General features: G+C 39.8%; 1 protein-coding gene across 1 annotated transcript; it reads right to left on the reverse strand.

Moving 5' to 3' along the window:
- Positions 1-897: 897 nt before the first annotated feature.
- On the reverse strand, positions 898-3,487 carry LOC118564606 (collagenase 3-like). Its single transcript, XM_036143458.1, has 10 exons — positions 3,368-3,487; positions 2,933-3,180; positions 2,690-2,838; positions 2,471-2,599; positions 2,211-2,372; positions 1,977-2,097; positions 1,734-1,867; positions 1,487-1,646; positions 1,210-1,313; positions 898-1,104 (listed from the first exon to the last, which is right to left on the reverse strand). The coding sequence occupies exons 1-10, from the start codon at positions 3,464-3,466 to the stop codon at positions 995-997; spliced, it is 1,416 nt and encodes a 471-aa protein (XP_035999351.1). The 5' UTR covers positions 3,467-3,487; the 3' UTR covers positions 898-994.
- Positions 3,488-17,698: the final 14,211 nt, after the last annotated feature.

Below are 17,698 nucleotides of genomic sequence, written 5' to 3' on the forward strand. Positions count from 1 at the left end.
GTCTGGTTGAATACTGGGTCCTCCTGTCTCTGGTTCGTGACACATAACCCATTTAGATTAATCAGAGGAGCTGGTATTGTAACATATGCACACCATGCATCTCAGATTTGGGCATAACAGTTCAGGTGATCAACTTTATTATTATTCAAGGTGTCTTTTAGATAAAGAAAATGTTTTGGTTTCAAATAGTAATAATTGTATCAAGAATAAAGAAGCTTTATTGTCATTATGTCTTACCATAGTAAAATTTTGAAGAGAAGACACTGGCTCAGAATGCACTTAAATACACATAACACGCAGAAACAAAAACACATAATGTTTCCATTTTTATTTCTTTAACTGTTGATTGAACTGGCTAAATATGTATAAATAAAAATACAATATAAGTTTTTGTCATTAAATCATTTTCATTGATATTACTTAATATATGCAAACAGTGAAAAGGTGAAGGAAACACATTTTTCTTTATTATTGCACACATAATTCTTCAAATTTGGAAAATGTGGCTGTGCTCGGTGGGGCTGTGGTTAGCGCGCATGACCTATGTAAGGAGGCCTTAGTCCTCGACACGGCTGACCCAGGTTCGACCCCAACCTGTGGTCCTTTTCCGCCTGTCTCTCCCCCTCTCTCATGCCCCCTATTCTGTCAGCCCACTGTACGGAAAGCCACTAGTGTCGTAAAAACCTCAACAACAACAAAAAATTTGGAAAACAAACATTTTATTTAACTAATCAAAAGCAAACAACAAAAAAGCAATTGAAATGTATAAACAATACAAATAATCTATACATTACAATAAAATATAAAGTTAGAATAATTTAATAAAATAATAAATTTTTAGCATAAAAACATGTTAAAATAATATAAAATCATATACTTTATTTACATAAAACTGTGTGACAATACTATGGTACAAATAGGATGCGTTTTAAATTATGGATGGAATTCTGATTGATTTGAACCTTCATTGTTATGGGTTTCTTTAAAAGCTCATCTAATAGTTGTTGCAGGGTAGGAAGTAATTGTTTCTCAGCACACGCAACATTCGTCCGGTCCTTGAGCTGAACTCATACATGTAGGGGCCGCTGTAGAGGTAAGTGAATCCTGTGGAGCATAGATATTAAATGTTAGTGCTACAACTTAAATTGGATTGGACAGAATGACTGCAGGTATTTAGTTGTTAGAAATATATGTTTAAATGCTAGTTACCTCTGTACTGTAAAGCTGCTGTCACCCTGCTGGTCATTCCAAAGAAGGTCTCATCCACTTGCTTGGGGAATCCTGTATCCATTGTCTTCTTGGTCTCATCATAGCTGAAAAGAAGGACATTTTTAAAAATGTGTGTTTCTTTTCAAATAGCCAAGAAACTATTAGCTTGGGTACAAAGGAGGAGAAGAGACTTCAGATGATTAAAACAAACTTTGGTCTCTATGCTGGACTGTACTTCAAATTCACACAATTCCTTTAAGGTTTTACTTGAACACACCTGTAGTAACTCCTGCCAACAAAAAAGAGAGTCTTGCTGGTCTCTGGATCATAGAGGGCGGCATCAACTTTCTTGATGTCCTTGGGCAAACCAAAGCTGGAAATTGATTTGGGATAGTCCTGAACAAGATCATAGCCGCTGAAAGCCCAAACTCTACGGCCTGTCAAAAAGTTAAAAGTAGTTATTCAGGTGAAACTATTTGGGCAACGCGTGAAAATGTAAGCAATTAACAACAGAAATTAAATACCTTTAAAGAGATAGACTCTGTCTGACTGTTGACTCTCATAAGCAGCATCAACACTAGCAGGGGCTTCAGGCCAGAAGTTTGCTATCAAAGTTTGCTGAGGTGTATAACTCTGAGGGAAGTTACGCCACAAGAAGCTGAGAAGAGACACAAAGAGAAACTTTGAGCAGATCTGGGAGCAGCTTTCATCCAAATAACCTCTTTTAATTTTTTTTTAGCTTTGAGTTAATAAAGCTTCTACCATACCTGTTCTTAAAGAATAGCATTTCTCCTCGTAGTGTGGCTACAGCATCCAAGACCAGAGAGAAATCACAGGCATCAGGAGTGGGTGGGGCAGTTGGTCCAGGAGGAACTTGTTTGTTTGGACCTAAAAAATAGATGGTGTATTACAGCCGAGTCACAGGAATCAATGACAGAGAGGTTCTTCAAAGATTTCAGTCTAGTGCTAGCTTGCTCTAAAAGACATTTCTTGGTACCAACCATAAAGTGACTGGATGCCTCTGACATCATCCTGCGGCAGAATGAACGTGTCTGGGTCTTGGTACGAGTACATAGGGTACATTAGAGCGCCAGGATCTTTGGAGTGGGACAATCCCAAAGAGTGGCCGAACTCATGGGCTGCAACCATAAAGAGGACGTAGCCTAAAGCAGGAAAAGGTAGATGAGTTACACCTCTTCCAGGTTCAATGAGGTCATAGTCAGTGCTGACAAAGTAGTGGCTGACTGAAGAACAAACATACCTGCCGTGGAGCGGAAGGTGAAGGTCTCGTCATCGTCAAAGTGAGCGTCACCTCCGATTCCGGGAGAAGGAGCAAAGGCGTGTGCAAGAGTGCCATCAGGGCCGTCAAAGGGGTAAAAATCACCATGCGCTGTTTGAAAGAGTATCATTCGTGTAAATCTAAGCAATCAAATAAAAACCTTTTTCAATAACACTCAGCACAAAAACGTTTTCTACTCACCCCTGCGGCCAAAGGAGATCATGATGTCTGCTGTGCCACTGTAAGTTCTTGTGAATGTGAGGGGAGTAACTTTGGCCCAAACCCCAAGAGCTTTCTCGATGGAATCATCCACCTCTGAAGTCGACATGTCAGGTGTGTAGTTCTCTATCCTGTAGAGAAATGATGAAAAGCCTGACCTTTAACCACACACAATGCCTGTAGCAGTAAACATCCCTAAACAGCTGCTCTCATGAGATCACTCACCTGTATGTGAGGTCGTTTTTCTCCCATTTCAGATTGTTTCCAAAAGTGGTGAATTGAGCGACGTCTACGTCTGGAACACCACAGCGCGGCTTCTTCATCATGGTCAAGGTATCTGCATCCAGGGTCCCCGTGATCTTAAGGCCAAAGAACTTTTGCATCTCCATCAGCTTCTTAGCCACTGAGCTGAAGCCCCTTCTGAGTGTTGGGCCACTCTCCTCTGTCAGGTTAAAAAAATTCTTCAGGTAGTGCTGGTGAAGAGAAAGAGAGTTATTTTTCTCACATGAACAACCTTAACCAGAAAGAGAGGCTTCTGTTCCGCTCTCCATTTGTTAGTGAAAGCATAACATACAGAATTAAAAGAGAAACTAAGTTTCCTTCTGTACATTCAACATGCATCTGTGTGGACACATGCCAGATCAAACCAAGTGCACATACCTCTGCAAACTGTTGATCCTGATCTGTAGGCTGCAGCACCGGCATGCAGAACGCTGCAGCCGAAAGGCTCAGGAGAAAACTCAGCGTGAATGTCTTCATGTCTCCTTCTCGATCTCAACTTGTGTCTCCCACCTGGAGGGAGCAGTTATATAGAGCCTGAACAGGGTGTGTTGAGCAATAACACAATTGACTGAGTGACTCGTGCTCCTTTTATGGGTAAGAGAGGAAGCTTCTTACTGATGGTTCCGGGGACACAAAATTTCCCCAAAACAAGATGCTGTAATCATGAGATACGTGTTGTAGTGTTATGTGGGAAGAGTCTTCCTGCTTCATAAAAAGCAACAGCTATAATATTTAGAACTGTTTTAGTGGTTCTTTTTTAAACAGGCTTTAAATGTATTTTATTTATATAGGACATTTAAAGACAACTGGAATGTTGACCAAACAGCTATACAGAGGTACAATAAACAACAGCCAGTTAAAAGTACAAAAAAAAAAAAAAAAAGCCCGCCTCCAAAAGTTGGAAACTGTCCAACGTGTAGAGGCAGATTACTCCACAATTTAGCGGCTACAATCTTTTAACGCTCAGTCATGTCTATGAGTCTGCATGGACCTTGGTGCAAGCAAAAGCAAGAGATAGCTCTAAGAGAGCTAGTATACTAAAGCATGATCAAATCATATTTATTTAGATTAAGTGGTATTTTGACATTAGAAAGAAAGACTAATGTGTACAAGAAAAAACATGTAAAAGACTTTAGCTCTTATGGCAGAAATGTTTAAATGAAAAAATGTGGATTGCAAGAAATGACCACCAGGTTTTATTATACTGAACCCCATGATCAGTGGGTGAATGGTCAGAGGGATTAGTCCTCACAAGTCCTTGATTTCTAGCCCATATCTTTATGGGTCTTTTCCGGATCCATCAAATACTCCCATGACCCCCTCAGCATTTGTTTATGCGTCATTTATTTCTTTAGCATAGAACCCTTCAATGACCATCCCTATTCAACAGTACAATAAAATTGCGTAAAATAAAATCAGTGCAATAAAATACTGTCTGCTTTCGTTTCTTTCTGACCGTGCTTCTCAGTAACCTTTCCTTTGTCTGTGTTATTTGTGTGCCCCCTGAATCTCTGGTTTCAGCTTGTCATTGTGTCTTTTCTCTTCATCTCAAAGATTTTTTTTTTTCTTTAAGAGGAGACATTTTTTTCCAGGACAGGCAAAGACTGAATGGTCATTTTCCTTGTAACCAAAACACACCTTAGTCACATAGGTAATATTGTCAAGATAATCCACTCAGACATTAAACAAACGATTGTGGTCTTTATGCTTTTAACTCAGACTCACAACAAGCTGTCTCCTGTGATTAACAATGTGGGAGAGATTTACAGCTTTCTGATCGGGGAAATATATGTTATTCATGCCGTGACAGAATCCTCACCAGTAATTAGTCACTGATAAACAGATGTATTTTTGCTGCTGTGACTGTTTTAGGTGGCGTACTCAGAGAAGAAACTGACAATAGTTGTGTTTTCAATGACCAACAAATTGCGCAAATTGTAATTGCGAAAATAAAATTGATTAATCGAAACACTGCAAGTGCAAAAATGTATTTTATCAAAATTAGCAGAATATAAACAACAATTTGAACACATTTGTAATGGAAACGCAACTATTGTCACATCTTTCTCTGCAATTTAGAATTAACCATGTTGGGTGCCTTCTCAAATCCTTTTTCTATGTGTCCCTTCTGGCAGTGTAGCATTAAGAATTGCTTTCTTAATGCCAAAGAGAGCCCACCAGATTTTACTTTCACAAGTGGAGCATTACTCCTTTCGCTATGGTGCTCTGCTTCAATTATATATGTATAAATCTTAATTAGATTATATTGTGGGACCATTTCATGTTCCATGGACACGGAAAGGGAAAGGTAGAAGACAAAAAGAAGAGATGAAATGCTAAAAGGGAGAAAAGGTAAAAACAATAGAGGAATGGAAAAGGAGATAACAAGATATCTACAAAGTCTGCTTCTACACCTGCAAAGAGAGATAAAAAAAGAAAAGCAAAACGATAAAGTATTACAGGTACAAACAACCAATGTCTTGATAACATTACTGAAAAATACACAGTACTATTTAATACGAGATGTATAAAGTTACAGCTAAGCTAATAGGGGTTTTCTGTCTAAAGGTGAGTCGGTAAGCACCTGAAGGTAATAAGTGCAATATTTACAAGTACAAACCCGATATTTAACCAACACAGTTACATTTTTTAAAAAAGGTTTATTGAAATGAGTAGTGGATGATGAGGCATGCAAGCAGGACCAGACGCTGGTTGTGACAGGCCAGACCAGTGAAGAAGTCAGGAGCTGATGAGAACAGGCAACGTTGACTGAGGAATCACCACAACGAGCAGAGCGAGTGGCTGGAACTCACAGGAAAACAGGCAACTTTAGACAGAAGAGTCCAGAGAGTCTTCTGTTGAAAGAGTGGCAGAGCACACAGGAACTGGTAGAGGCAGAGCACATCACAAAGGAGAAGATGAGCTCAGATTAGATGAGATCTTCTGGCAGGGATGAGTTGGCTGAGGCAGGTATATGTAGACAGGCGAGCCGAGTTCACTAATTAGTAGCAACAGGTGGAGCTGATCCAGAGCAGAGTGGTGGCTGGTCGGAGACTGAGGTAATTGGATGATGGCTTGGAGGTGAAGGCTGATAAAGAAAACTCCAGAAAAGTCAAAACCAAAACAAACAAAAACCAAAATCTTGACAGATAAGAATAAAATAAGACCTTTTTCCTGCATCTGGTAGATTCTGTTAGGTAGTTGTGAAATTATTTTGGTGTTATATTCTGTTAGATTACTTCCCATGTTTCCTCCTTCTTCTGCCCCCATTAATTACTCTCCTTTCGGAGCCATCTGCCCTCATTGATCTCAGCTACTTCCACCTCTTCCAACAAAGTTCCTTGTGTGTGTATTTTAAATATGTTTTTGTCCTCATCATCAGTCACATTGTCTTCGTTCAGTGAAAAGCCGCCAGCAGAGGGCAGTGTCAGTCTGCCAATAAAACCAGAGGCACTCTTGAATGTAACTGACAGACTCGCACTGTCTGTGAGCAGCAGGTGACGACAATGGCCCAGTACCAAGTTCCACCCACTGCTGGTTCTTCTGTTCTCATTTTGGATTCTCCCTCCGGCTACATGCCTACATTTTCAGTTCCTGTACTTCCCCAGTAACTTTAGATTTACCATTAACCTCCCTCATAACAGCACTGTGTGTCTGGGTCCTTCCACCACCACAAACGTGACACATTCAGTGGAATAATTATTTCTAAAAGTGACAGATGTGGATTTTGCTTAATCCAGTCTGTTAATAACCACATATAAATCCCTCTTACTCTATGCATATCTTAATGTGTTGCAAAGATGAAATAGAAAATTTTAGTTTACAAGCAAAGATGTGCTGACAACCAGATCCTACCGACTTCTTGCAACATAACTTTATTTGGTGGACCATTTTCTGTTCTTCTGTGCCCTTATATCAGCACCTACACATACACACTGTTCCAGGCATCTGCATTTGTTTTCCAATCTTTTCTCAATCTAAATAGCCACCAAAGTCTTTTCTTAGATAAAAGCAGTATGTTCATGGGGACAGAACAATTAATGTCACAGAGAAATGGGGTTAACCAACAAAAGGAAAGACAGGTTTTGATAATTGACTGATCAGTTTACCATGATAAGGATAGAAACTGGAATAAAGCGTAAGGGTGTCACATTTTCTTGGTTTGGCTAACAGAACAGTAAAACATGCTCATGCAACATTATTTATTGTTGGCTAAACAGACATTAGTTAACTGAAATTTAGAGTAATCAAATCAATTCTCAGTCCTGCTATGTCTCTATCCTAAACCTATAGCCATTTAACTTCTTTGCTAAATCTTGCTAGCAAAACAGGCAGAGTGGCAGCTCAGCTCTTCAGTCAGAAATATTGGCTCTTCCAGTAGACGTGACAGTCTAAAAAAACTACAGGATATATTTGCCAAGCTTGATCTGTCTTTAAACTCTGTTTCTTTGGCTGGATTTGGTAAACTTTCTGGGTTTCAGAAAGTTTACCAACTTTCAAAATATTCAGCATTCCACAAGGAAAGTTTTGCATTCTTCAGCTGCATAGAGCAGTAAACACTGAATTGAAGGATTTTTCAGTAATATAGGGTGTAAAAGGTGTGTTTTGAATTTAAATAACTGTAACAAGGCAAATAAAGAGGGATACTGACATATGCTGTCATGTTTTTGTGATGGAGTAACACAAACTTAAAGAATTAAACCCTGAGGACAAAAGGCTCAAGTTTTTAAACAGCATACAAAACAAATGCAGATTAGTTGTATAAGTAAGGAAAACATAAATGGAGGAAAGTAATTTTGTGTCCTGTGACACAAAATTCTCGACAGGCTTTAACAGCAAGCTTGGAGACTTGCATTTGTCTTAAATGATCAGAATAAGCATTTGAAAAAAGCATTTTCATTGGGGGAGGATGAGCTAAAGCTGGTCTGTGTTCAACTACTGTGTAACTTTTAACTATTTATCTCCAATCTTGGGTATGTGTGCATGTAGTGTTTGTGTGTAGAGGTGGTGAGTCTAAATAATACATTAGAAAAGTGGCCCACCAAATTAGGTAAAGAGTAGGATTTAAGTCAACATGTTATATGCATAGATTAGATTATAGATGTCTAGTCCTAAAAGTTAAAAACCTCTATAAAATTGTCCCTGTTCTTGTTGGCATCCTTTGGTTTTCTAAGGGAAGTACAGTTTGGACTCAGCGGTAGGACAATATTTGTATTTTATGTTGCACTAAGTGGATAGGATCTGGTTCTAAGCAAATCTTTGGTTGTAAACAAAAATATGTTATTACACCTAGGGAAACATTTCAGGATAAGTGTAGAATAAGAGGCCTTTCTGTGTGGTTATTAACAGGTTGGATTAAGCAAAATTAATTTGTCACTTTTTTAAAATAATTATTTTACTAAATTTGACATGTTTGTGGTGGTGGAAGGACCCAGACTCAGATGCAGTGTTGTGATGACGAAGTTTAATTATAAAAATAACCTGAAAATGTAGGCACTGAGAAACAGCAGAGCAGGAGGGAGAATCCAAAGTGAGAGCAGACGAACCAGCAGTGGGGGGAAGGAAACACCTTTGCATTGGCTCTTTGTTAACCACGTTTAAAATTTTCCCAATCACATCTTTATTGTTGCAAGTGTGGTGGATATTAATTGTTATCAAGAAGGAAAGTATACTACTCCTAGTAGTATTTATACAGAGGTAGGGTGGAGAGATGAGGTTGAAAACAGGTGAAAGTAATCAAGTGAACTTAAGAGCAGCTAAGATCAATGAGGGTAGATGGCTGGAGAAGAAGAGTAATTAACAGGCAGAACAGGGAGGAAACGCATTAGAGAAATCTAACAGAATGTAATAGTTCAGAAGCTGGTGTTTTGCCAGAAACCTGTTTGATTATGAGTATTATTATTAATTATAATTTGCTATTATAATTTTAATAATAGATCATTCAAACTCAAATGATAGCTTTAACAAATGTAATTCAAATGGTTGTGATCCAAGGGCTACAAGCCTGCAATGACTAACACTAACAATGCATTTATTAATTAGCTGTTATTAACTTATTTATGCTGGAAAAGGGTGATTTGATCAGTGTTGACCGATCAGACTTATCCAGCAAACGCTGATAACACAAATTATAACTGCAATTGGAGTTTAACCCTTGCTTTGTTATCACAAACCAATGAAAATGTCTCAGTTGATTTCAGTTGTTAACTCAAAAAGAGGTAATTCTGTACTCTTAGAAAACCATTAAACCTCTGGACCAGAATAAACACAACAATTACTATTCCACGCGTTGTTATTTATTAAACCAAAACAGTTCCCTGTTAAAGTAATTATTCTAATTCAATAAAGCTAGGAAACACTACTCACTACTAAAAATAAAAATGCAAAAGAAAATAAATGGAAATAAACAAGTCAAAATGGATTAAAATAAGAGGTAGCAATTCTTAATTCAACTCCCAGTTGTTTAAACATAACATTCAAGACGTCGGCACTTGACGCAGCAGTATTGAAAGACAAAATAGCTTTGAGAAACTAAATGGACACTTCTGTATTTCACAACAGAAGCAATTATGAGTATTTTGTGTGAGGAGGAGGTCCTAATGACATATTTAGGGCACACGCCTAGTGGAGGGCTCTCTTTGGGAGAAAGCGGGGTCCTTGATGATCACTGGGAGATAAGCGGCTCTCAGTCTCTCTGATCGAAGTGAATTCAAAGTACTTCTAAAGTCGACCTCCTGCATAGGCAAGCAGGCAAGTTTAATTCGGAAGTTCTCAGTCCAGCGAGAAATCGAAACACGTGCCACGTGGGGAATCCCAATGGGAGAGAAACAGCTGCATGTCTCCCCAGTTGGCGTGATGCCAATGAAGAAGAATGATTTGAGTACGCCAGGCGCCTTTATATCGTATCACAGCAACGTTATCTCGTTGCTAGGGCCGGTGGTTTCATTGACCGTGTTGCATGGTGGGAGTCGGTGGCCATTTTGACCATATTGCATGCTGGGAACTGAAGTCTGTCATGTCATAAAATGGCATAACACTGGAGACCCGATAAATCAGCCAACAACAGGAATGTTTTAAGAAGGTTTATTAAGATACTGGTGTAACTGGAACAGGAACTCACTGAAGTGTGCTCAGGAGCCACTGTAAGGAGCAGAAAACAGTTAGGGGCCGAGACACACTCAGTGTGATGTAACGTACACTGAATAAAAGCCACTAACCTTTTCAGAAGCCGGGAGGTTGCATTGGTTCTGGTCTGGTTACCCACTTCTGACCGGATGAGTGCGAGGCAGAAACAGAAGGGAAATCCATATTCCTGGCTTGGGTCATACATGATAGGGCAGATAGGTTGAGGTTTCCAAAGTGGCAGAGGCAGGAGGAGAATCCAGAATTAAGACTTGAGTCACACACAATAAGGCTCACGTCAGGCGGAGGTATACAAAAGGGCAGAGACAGATAGGCTTGTCTCTGCCCGGTTCAGGTTGTCGGTGTCCAGATAAAGAAGCTAACAGGAGATTCCGACAGGGGCAAGGCAAACTCCACAAAGCCAAAAACTGGTCAATGACAGGCAGGCAAACAAGCGCCGCTGTTACACGTTATGAGAGACAAGAATATAAAGTGGTTATCCCAGGTGCAGCAACTCCGCTTACAACTGTGGACAATTGGGACGTTGGAAAAACCACTTCCAATAGGAGCCTGATGCAACTGACAGGTGGGGGATTGGACCCTGGATCCAGAGGCCAACCTCGTTGGGAAGGGACCTGCCAAGGGGCGTGAGGCTTCACACACACACACACACACACACACACACACACACACACACACACACACACACACACACACACACACACACACACACACACACACACACACACACACACCGCTACACCTGTGTTTGAATGCTGAGATGGTTCCTGCTTCTACTGATCCACATAGTTTGCTCACAGAGGCCATCACACACTTAAAATGTGCCACAGCTGTTTCATCAGACACATGTCTCCACACAGAGACCCCTGCCTTTAAAAAATGCTAATGTTTGTTATAATGGTGATGGGCGAAGAAATTTCTTTTGATGTTGACTCGGGTGTAACTGACTCTGTTTTGCCTGCTAAAGGTATCAAGGAGCAGCACAAGCTCAGTGGTTGTTATGTTCATTCTGTCTCAGCTTCAGGTGAAACGGTTAAGGAAAGTTTTTCTGTTCCTTTAAATTGTTCCACTCCGCAGTGAGTGCAGCTGAAGCATTCTTTTTTGGTGTCTCCTTTGTGTCCTTTAAATCTTATGGGTAGAGATTTGATGTGCAGATTCAACATAACTATCACTTCAACCTCTGAAGGACTGACGGTTCACACTCAGGACTCTGACTATGACTTTACTGCAGTACATTGTGGTTCCAGATCAATCTTTATACAGATGCTTCTGGCTGGTTCTGTGCCTCAACATTTTGTCTCATTAGCAGTAAATACTGTGAAACCTGACAGTGACGTAATGACTCAGATGACTTACATTGCATTTCCCTTGTGTCTGATGGACCTGACTCTGACTTCCGGAACCGTTCTCATTTAATGATGATTTTTTAATCTGTGCAGAATCAGATCAATGCAGAACAGACACCTTAAAATTGCTTAAACATCTCTATGAAAAAGGCCACAAGGTCTCAAAATCTAAAATGCAGTTTGTGCAGGAGGAAGTCACATTGTTGGGCCTTGTTCTCTCACATAAAAGCAGAAAGTTGCCACTTCAGCGGATTGAAGCAGTTCTCAAAATCCCCAAACCAATCACAAAGAAACTAATGATGTCATTTCTGGGTGTGACAGGTTACTGCAGGGCTAATATTCCAAAATACTCCAAGCTTGAATCTCTGTTGGCTGCTTTAATTAACAGATGGGGACTGGCAGCTGCTGATAAAATTACACGGACTCGTGAGGCAGAATTAGTTTTCTCTGCTCTGATACCTGGCTTATTATCCCAGTAAACCCGATGCAGTGGCAGCTGGTTTACCTGGTTGTTTGTGTGCTATGGCTGCAGCTGAGAAATAGCAGTGTTAGTGTCACATGACATTGTTGACAACAACTTTGTGTTTCACATTCTGTTTCTATCATTCTCCTCGAACAAAGAGCAAGGTGGCTTAAATAGTCTTCAATCTTATTGGACATGCCTAATATCACAGTAAAACGACACGCTACTTTAAACCCAGCCACATTCTGCCTACAGAGGAGGATGGGGATAGTCATGACTGCACAGCTGTCTTAAATGTTGTTTGTACCCCTCGTCCTGACAAGGCACACCTTTGTCTAACGCTGATCTCATCTTGTATGTTGACGGCTCCTCCTCCCGTTCTGTTGCAGGTTTGAATCGAATCGGGTTTGCTGTGTGTTCTGACTCAGGTGTTTTGCGCTCAGGTCCTTTATCACACCACTACTTACAACAGTTGCTGATCCAGCAATCCAGCAGGAGGAAAAAAGATGGTGCTACTCGGACTTGTCTACCTGGTAGCCAAATGTCAACAGTAGAAGAAGAAAAAGGCGGAAGTGTCGATGCTCACTGTTAAACATGAGGCTCACTAGAACGAAACGCGCTGCCTTGGCAATTCTACGAGTTGCTCCTCCGTAGTTTGACTCCATGTCACACGTACCGCTGTCATGCTTATCTCCACTCCTATGTTTTCGTTGGAGAAGACGAAGAAAAATTTCCTTGTTTACGCATGCGCAGTGAGGGGGGTTGGGGGAAATCGGCTCGTAGACGGTGGTAACTCTGCTTCAACAGCAGGACATGCTCACGATCGCTCACGATCACCCACAAGGGCCTACTGAATTTCAAACATGTTTGATTTTCATCCGACCGTACGATTCCTTATCGGGAGGTGATCGTGAGAGGCGAATCACCCCTCGTTACCCCCTGTATACTACACAACACAGGACGCGCGATCAAGCTGAAACCCGGCCCAGTCCAAAAAAATTCTCGCACGACTGAAGAATCGGCCCGAAAAGGGCAAAAACTCGTACAGTGTACACCCGGCTTTAGGGATTGGTAAGGAGAATGACTGATACCACTATGCTGAAGATCAATACTGATGCAGACTTGCTTTCTGTTTATGCTGACCATGATCTGGAGAGGTATGATGTTTCTGCATTAAAAGATGGTGACAGTACTGATGAGGATGGATTTTACATTACAAGGGTGCTATAATGATGTAATAACTCTTAACCGATGGGGAATTATTACTGATGTTCAGCGTTCTAGAATTTTAAATGAAGTAAGATGTATGCTTTAACATTTTATCATTATTTCAGTTTTTTGCTTTGCCTATTGTGTACACAATTTCCTACACTGACTGTTATAGACTCAAGGTGTTTTGAAATTTTTCTTTATTGTGTTTTTTTTTTCATAATCAGAAGAAAGGATTGTTGATGAAAATGTAATTGATGTATGTAACTCTGATCATATCTTGTCCCACTTCGTGTCATGATTTGTCTTGGATGAACCCAGACACAGCTCCCACACACAGAGCAGGTTTTGAGAGTTTATTGCAAATAGTGGATAATGGATGACAAGACCCAGAGTCAGTTACCAGACGGAGTTGTAGGGTGCAGAAGCTGGCTGACAGGAACGGAGCGGGGAGAAATCCAGAGGAACCGGGGTGCTGCAGAACCAGGACAGTAGAGCAGAGGAGAACGGAGATGAAAGAGCAGAATCCAGCAGCACAGTAAACAGGTATTTAACAAAACAGACGAGGAGCAAGACGTGATAGACGAGGACTGGAATTGACAGGCTTGATGGTAGTGATGACTGAGGACAGGAGCGAACTGACTTGACAGGCATGGTGTTGGATTGACTGAAGACGAGCCGGCGACGACGAACAGACAAAGGGGAGCCTGGCAGGTGGTGTGAATCCTGACTAATTAGTGTCCAACAGGTGTAACTAGTTGCTGAAGGAGTGGAGGGTGAGCTGAGTGACAGGAGGAGGAATCAAAAAACAACAGAGAAAAGGCCAGACAAAGACCAAACCATGACACTTCCTATGTTAACCTAGAATGTAATAAAAGTGTAGTGTGCCCTTTTCCTCTCGCTCTGCGTTCCTGACTGCGTTGGGACAGAGACATTCAAACACTCTATGCCTTTGTATAAATTTGCAAAGACAAAGATGCATCTTTCCTTAATTAATGAGTAGTGTGTTTTCCTTCTTGAAAACAATTAATATCCACCACAAAATTTTAAATATGCTTAACACAGAGCCAATGGAAAACAAATGTAATGCTAAAATGTCCTTGAATTTAGATTTAGTATACCCTGCATAAATTCAGAATTAAAAAAATATCTAAATCATTGTTATATTATTGTATTTTACGTTGTTTAACCTGGCAAAATCCCATTGCGTTTAAAAAATGTGTTGTCATCAGAATATAGCCAATGCATTAAATTGTCAATTAGTAATTTAAAAAATTATGTATGGGTTTGAATTAATTTTTACAAGAAATCATCACAATTACAAAAATTTGACAGCCCTTGCAATGTTTTTTTTTTTTTTTTTTTTTTTGCTTCCCGAAAGAATCCATTCCACTTGATTTATAGGTGAATGCTTTTGGTCCCCAACTACCCCTGCCCTGCATGTTTTAGATGTGTCTTTTTTGCAGCACACCTGTTATACATGATTGTATGGCCTCCTCAGCAGCCATTCTGCAGACGCCTCTTAATCACCCATTCATTTAAGTCAGGTGTGTGTCCGCAAGGAGACACCTAAAACATGCAGGATAGGGGTACTTGAGGACCAAGGTTGGGAACTAATGGCTTGTACGTCTAAAAGTCCACTCTGTGTTTTCCTAGTTACCAGAAACACCTCACGCTGCTTTCTCCAAGCATAAATAAACTGGCAGATGGAAACTACACAAGGTAATGTCAGTCACACTGACATCTCACTATGTCTAGCGTTTGCTTTTTTTTTTTTTCTTCCAAGGCCTTAAACTGAACCCTGGGTCATGTTAATTGACTGCTTAACTAAACAAATACACATTAAGGAGGAATCTACTTAACATTAATTTACTTGTATAGATGACATGTTTGCAACCCCTGATCCCTCTCGAGACACAATATACATCAGAATATTCCCAACAAAGAAGCAAAAATACGTGAAAGTTTCCCAACAGGACAGCTGTTCTTCTCCAATGTCTGTGCAGTTGGCTTTAGGTTGTCACACATCCCGTAAAATATGGAATCGTCCTTCATTTGGTTAATGTTGGGTCCGTTTTGAAGCAATACAGGATTTGTTCCATATTTTGATAAATGTCAGATGAACATGTCTGTCACACACATATCAAAGTTTAGTCTAATATGAACAAAAAACACAGTAAATAAGGCCAGCAATATTATCGCGGCAGTATTTAAGCAGGATCAGTTCACCTACTCTGTTTTCACAGTTGCCCAGAGATGAGCACACACCTATTTGTCTCACTCCTTTCAGTTACAACCCGAAGCGAAAACCCTCGCAATGTAATGACTGAAGACGGTGAACCAGATATTCAGCCGGACACAGAGTTGCGTTTCTTTAAAAAGGTTTATTGTAAAGGATGAATAGTGGAGGGTACGGGAGACAAGCAGAACCAGAGATGAACAGATGAGTTATAGCAGATGGTGTAGACAGGCAGGGATGAGCAGGAGACCAGAGGATGCAGGTAGTGAGAGACCAGAACAGGCGATGTAGACCAGGGAACCACCAGAACGAGCAGAGCAAGCAGCTGGAACTCACGGGGAAACAGGCAGAACTGCAGCACGCAGACACAGGCAACTTTTAACTAAAGAGTCCAGCTGGCTGAGCACACAGGATCTGGTAGGGGCAGAGTACATCACACTGGACAAGAAGAGAAGTGATGAGAAGAGAAGAGACATTGTGGCTGGGATGAGTTGGCTGAGGCAGGTATCTATGGACAGGGAAACAGGTGAGCAGAGTTGGAAGTAATTACTGGCAGCAGGTGGAGCCCATGTGGGCTAATTGGCCGGAGGCTGAGCTGATAGGATAGTGGCTGATAGCTTAGAGGTGAAAGGCAAAATAAATAAAAACCCAAATCATGACACACAAAAATACAGATGGGTGTGAGAAGAGCTAAATCACTGACTGAAGAGCGTCAGTCAGGACAAAATTGGCATTTTAGCAGTCTATGAGCTCATTGGGTTCAGCTGAGATGCTATGTGGGGTTATAGCAGTTGTGAAGTGATCAGCTGTGACCTAGATATGGAGTCATGGCTTTTCTGAGTTTTGTTTGCTTTATGATTCAACTGCTTATAGTTTTAATAGTGTTTGTAGTGGTTTGTACGACCATTTAGCCAATATTCAGACATTTTTGTGGGTATGTCTGCTTTTTACTATAGAGACTTTACAGTAATTAAAAGAGATTATTTAAAAAAAAGTGAAATTCCTCTTCTTGCACTGAGGGTTGGTGCTATCCTAGTAGTTCGGTTGAACTGTACAGATGATTAAACTTCAGACGTGTGTCGGGGTAGTGGTGGAAGTTTTCAGAATGAAATATTTTGCAAAACTGAATGCTCTACTAAGTGCAGTTAAAACAATAACTTTGACAGAACAGTAAAGTCACCGTGAGCCGCACGCGATGGAGAGAAAAGCCGCATGCGGCTGGTCAACTGCACTTTAGCTACTCCTCCTCTACCTGATGTGTCACCCAAATTTCTAATGCTTCTGACGCCACTGATCTGTACCATCAGCTAATTGACAGGTAAATTAAAGCGCACACTGGCAGATTAAAGATAAGCAATTATAGTACAATTATTGTATGACCAAATCAAAGATGGATAATTTCCATAAAACATATTAACACTTGTACTATCAATGTTATCTGGTTTACTGTTTCACCAAACAGCGAAGTGGTATCTAAATTATATATATTTTCTATAGGAGGGTTGAAAGTATGGGGGGCCTACACTGACAGAATTAAAAATTAAAGTGGAAATATGTAAATTGCCCAATAAATAAACTAATACAAATATTCCAATTATTTTAAAAAGATTAGCAATAAATGAATGTAATATTATGATCCAACACATTTACTTCATCACATGCTTTATGATTTGATTGACCTTAATATAATTTTTTCTTCTATTAGTTTCCAACATATTGATTTATGTACTTTTCAATCACCAAGAGCAACTTTGTAGTAATGCTTTTATTGGGCCATTTATGTTTCTCCTTTTATTTTTAACTTTTTCAGTTTCAATCATCCACAGAATTGTCCCTAACTTTTTTGCACTAATCAACAAAATTATGGTTATCTTTCTCATTTGTAAAATTTCACACTTAATTATAACCATGTGGCAGCTGTTTTAAACATGTGTTCCAGGTGAAGAAATGTAAAGAAAGGTGAAGAAAGTAGTTGGTATCAAAAATATTGTGTATATATAGGAAATACACAAAAAGTACGTTTTTCATGATGTCATTTTATTTTTTCATACTTCTTGATTTATGCATACAGAGAAAAAGCCATGGAAATTGGACACACATTCAGGCAACAAACAATCTTAACATTTGATTTAATTAATCAAAAGTAAACAACAACAAAAATCTGAAATATATAGACAGTCCAAATAAGATATATAGATTACAAAGAAATTAATAATAAAACAATTTATAAATAACAATATGGCATGAAACAAATACCACATTAAAATTATATAAAAACATACGTTATGGAAGGGTCCATTATTTAGCTG

This window comes from Fundulus heteroclitus, chromosome 11 (assembly GCF_011125445.2).
Source record: "Fundulus heteroclitus isolate FHET01 chromosome 11, MU-UCD_Fhet_4.1, whole genome shotgun sequence".
NCBI classification, from domain to species: domain Eukaryota; kingdom Metazoa; phylum Chordata; class Actinopteri; order Cyprinodontiformes; family Fundulidae; genus Fundulus; species Fundulus heteroclitus.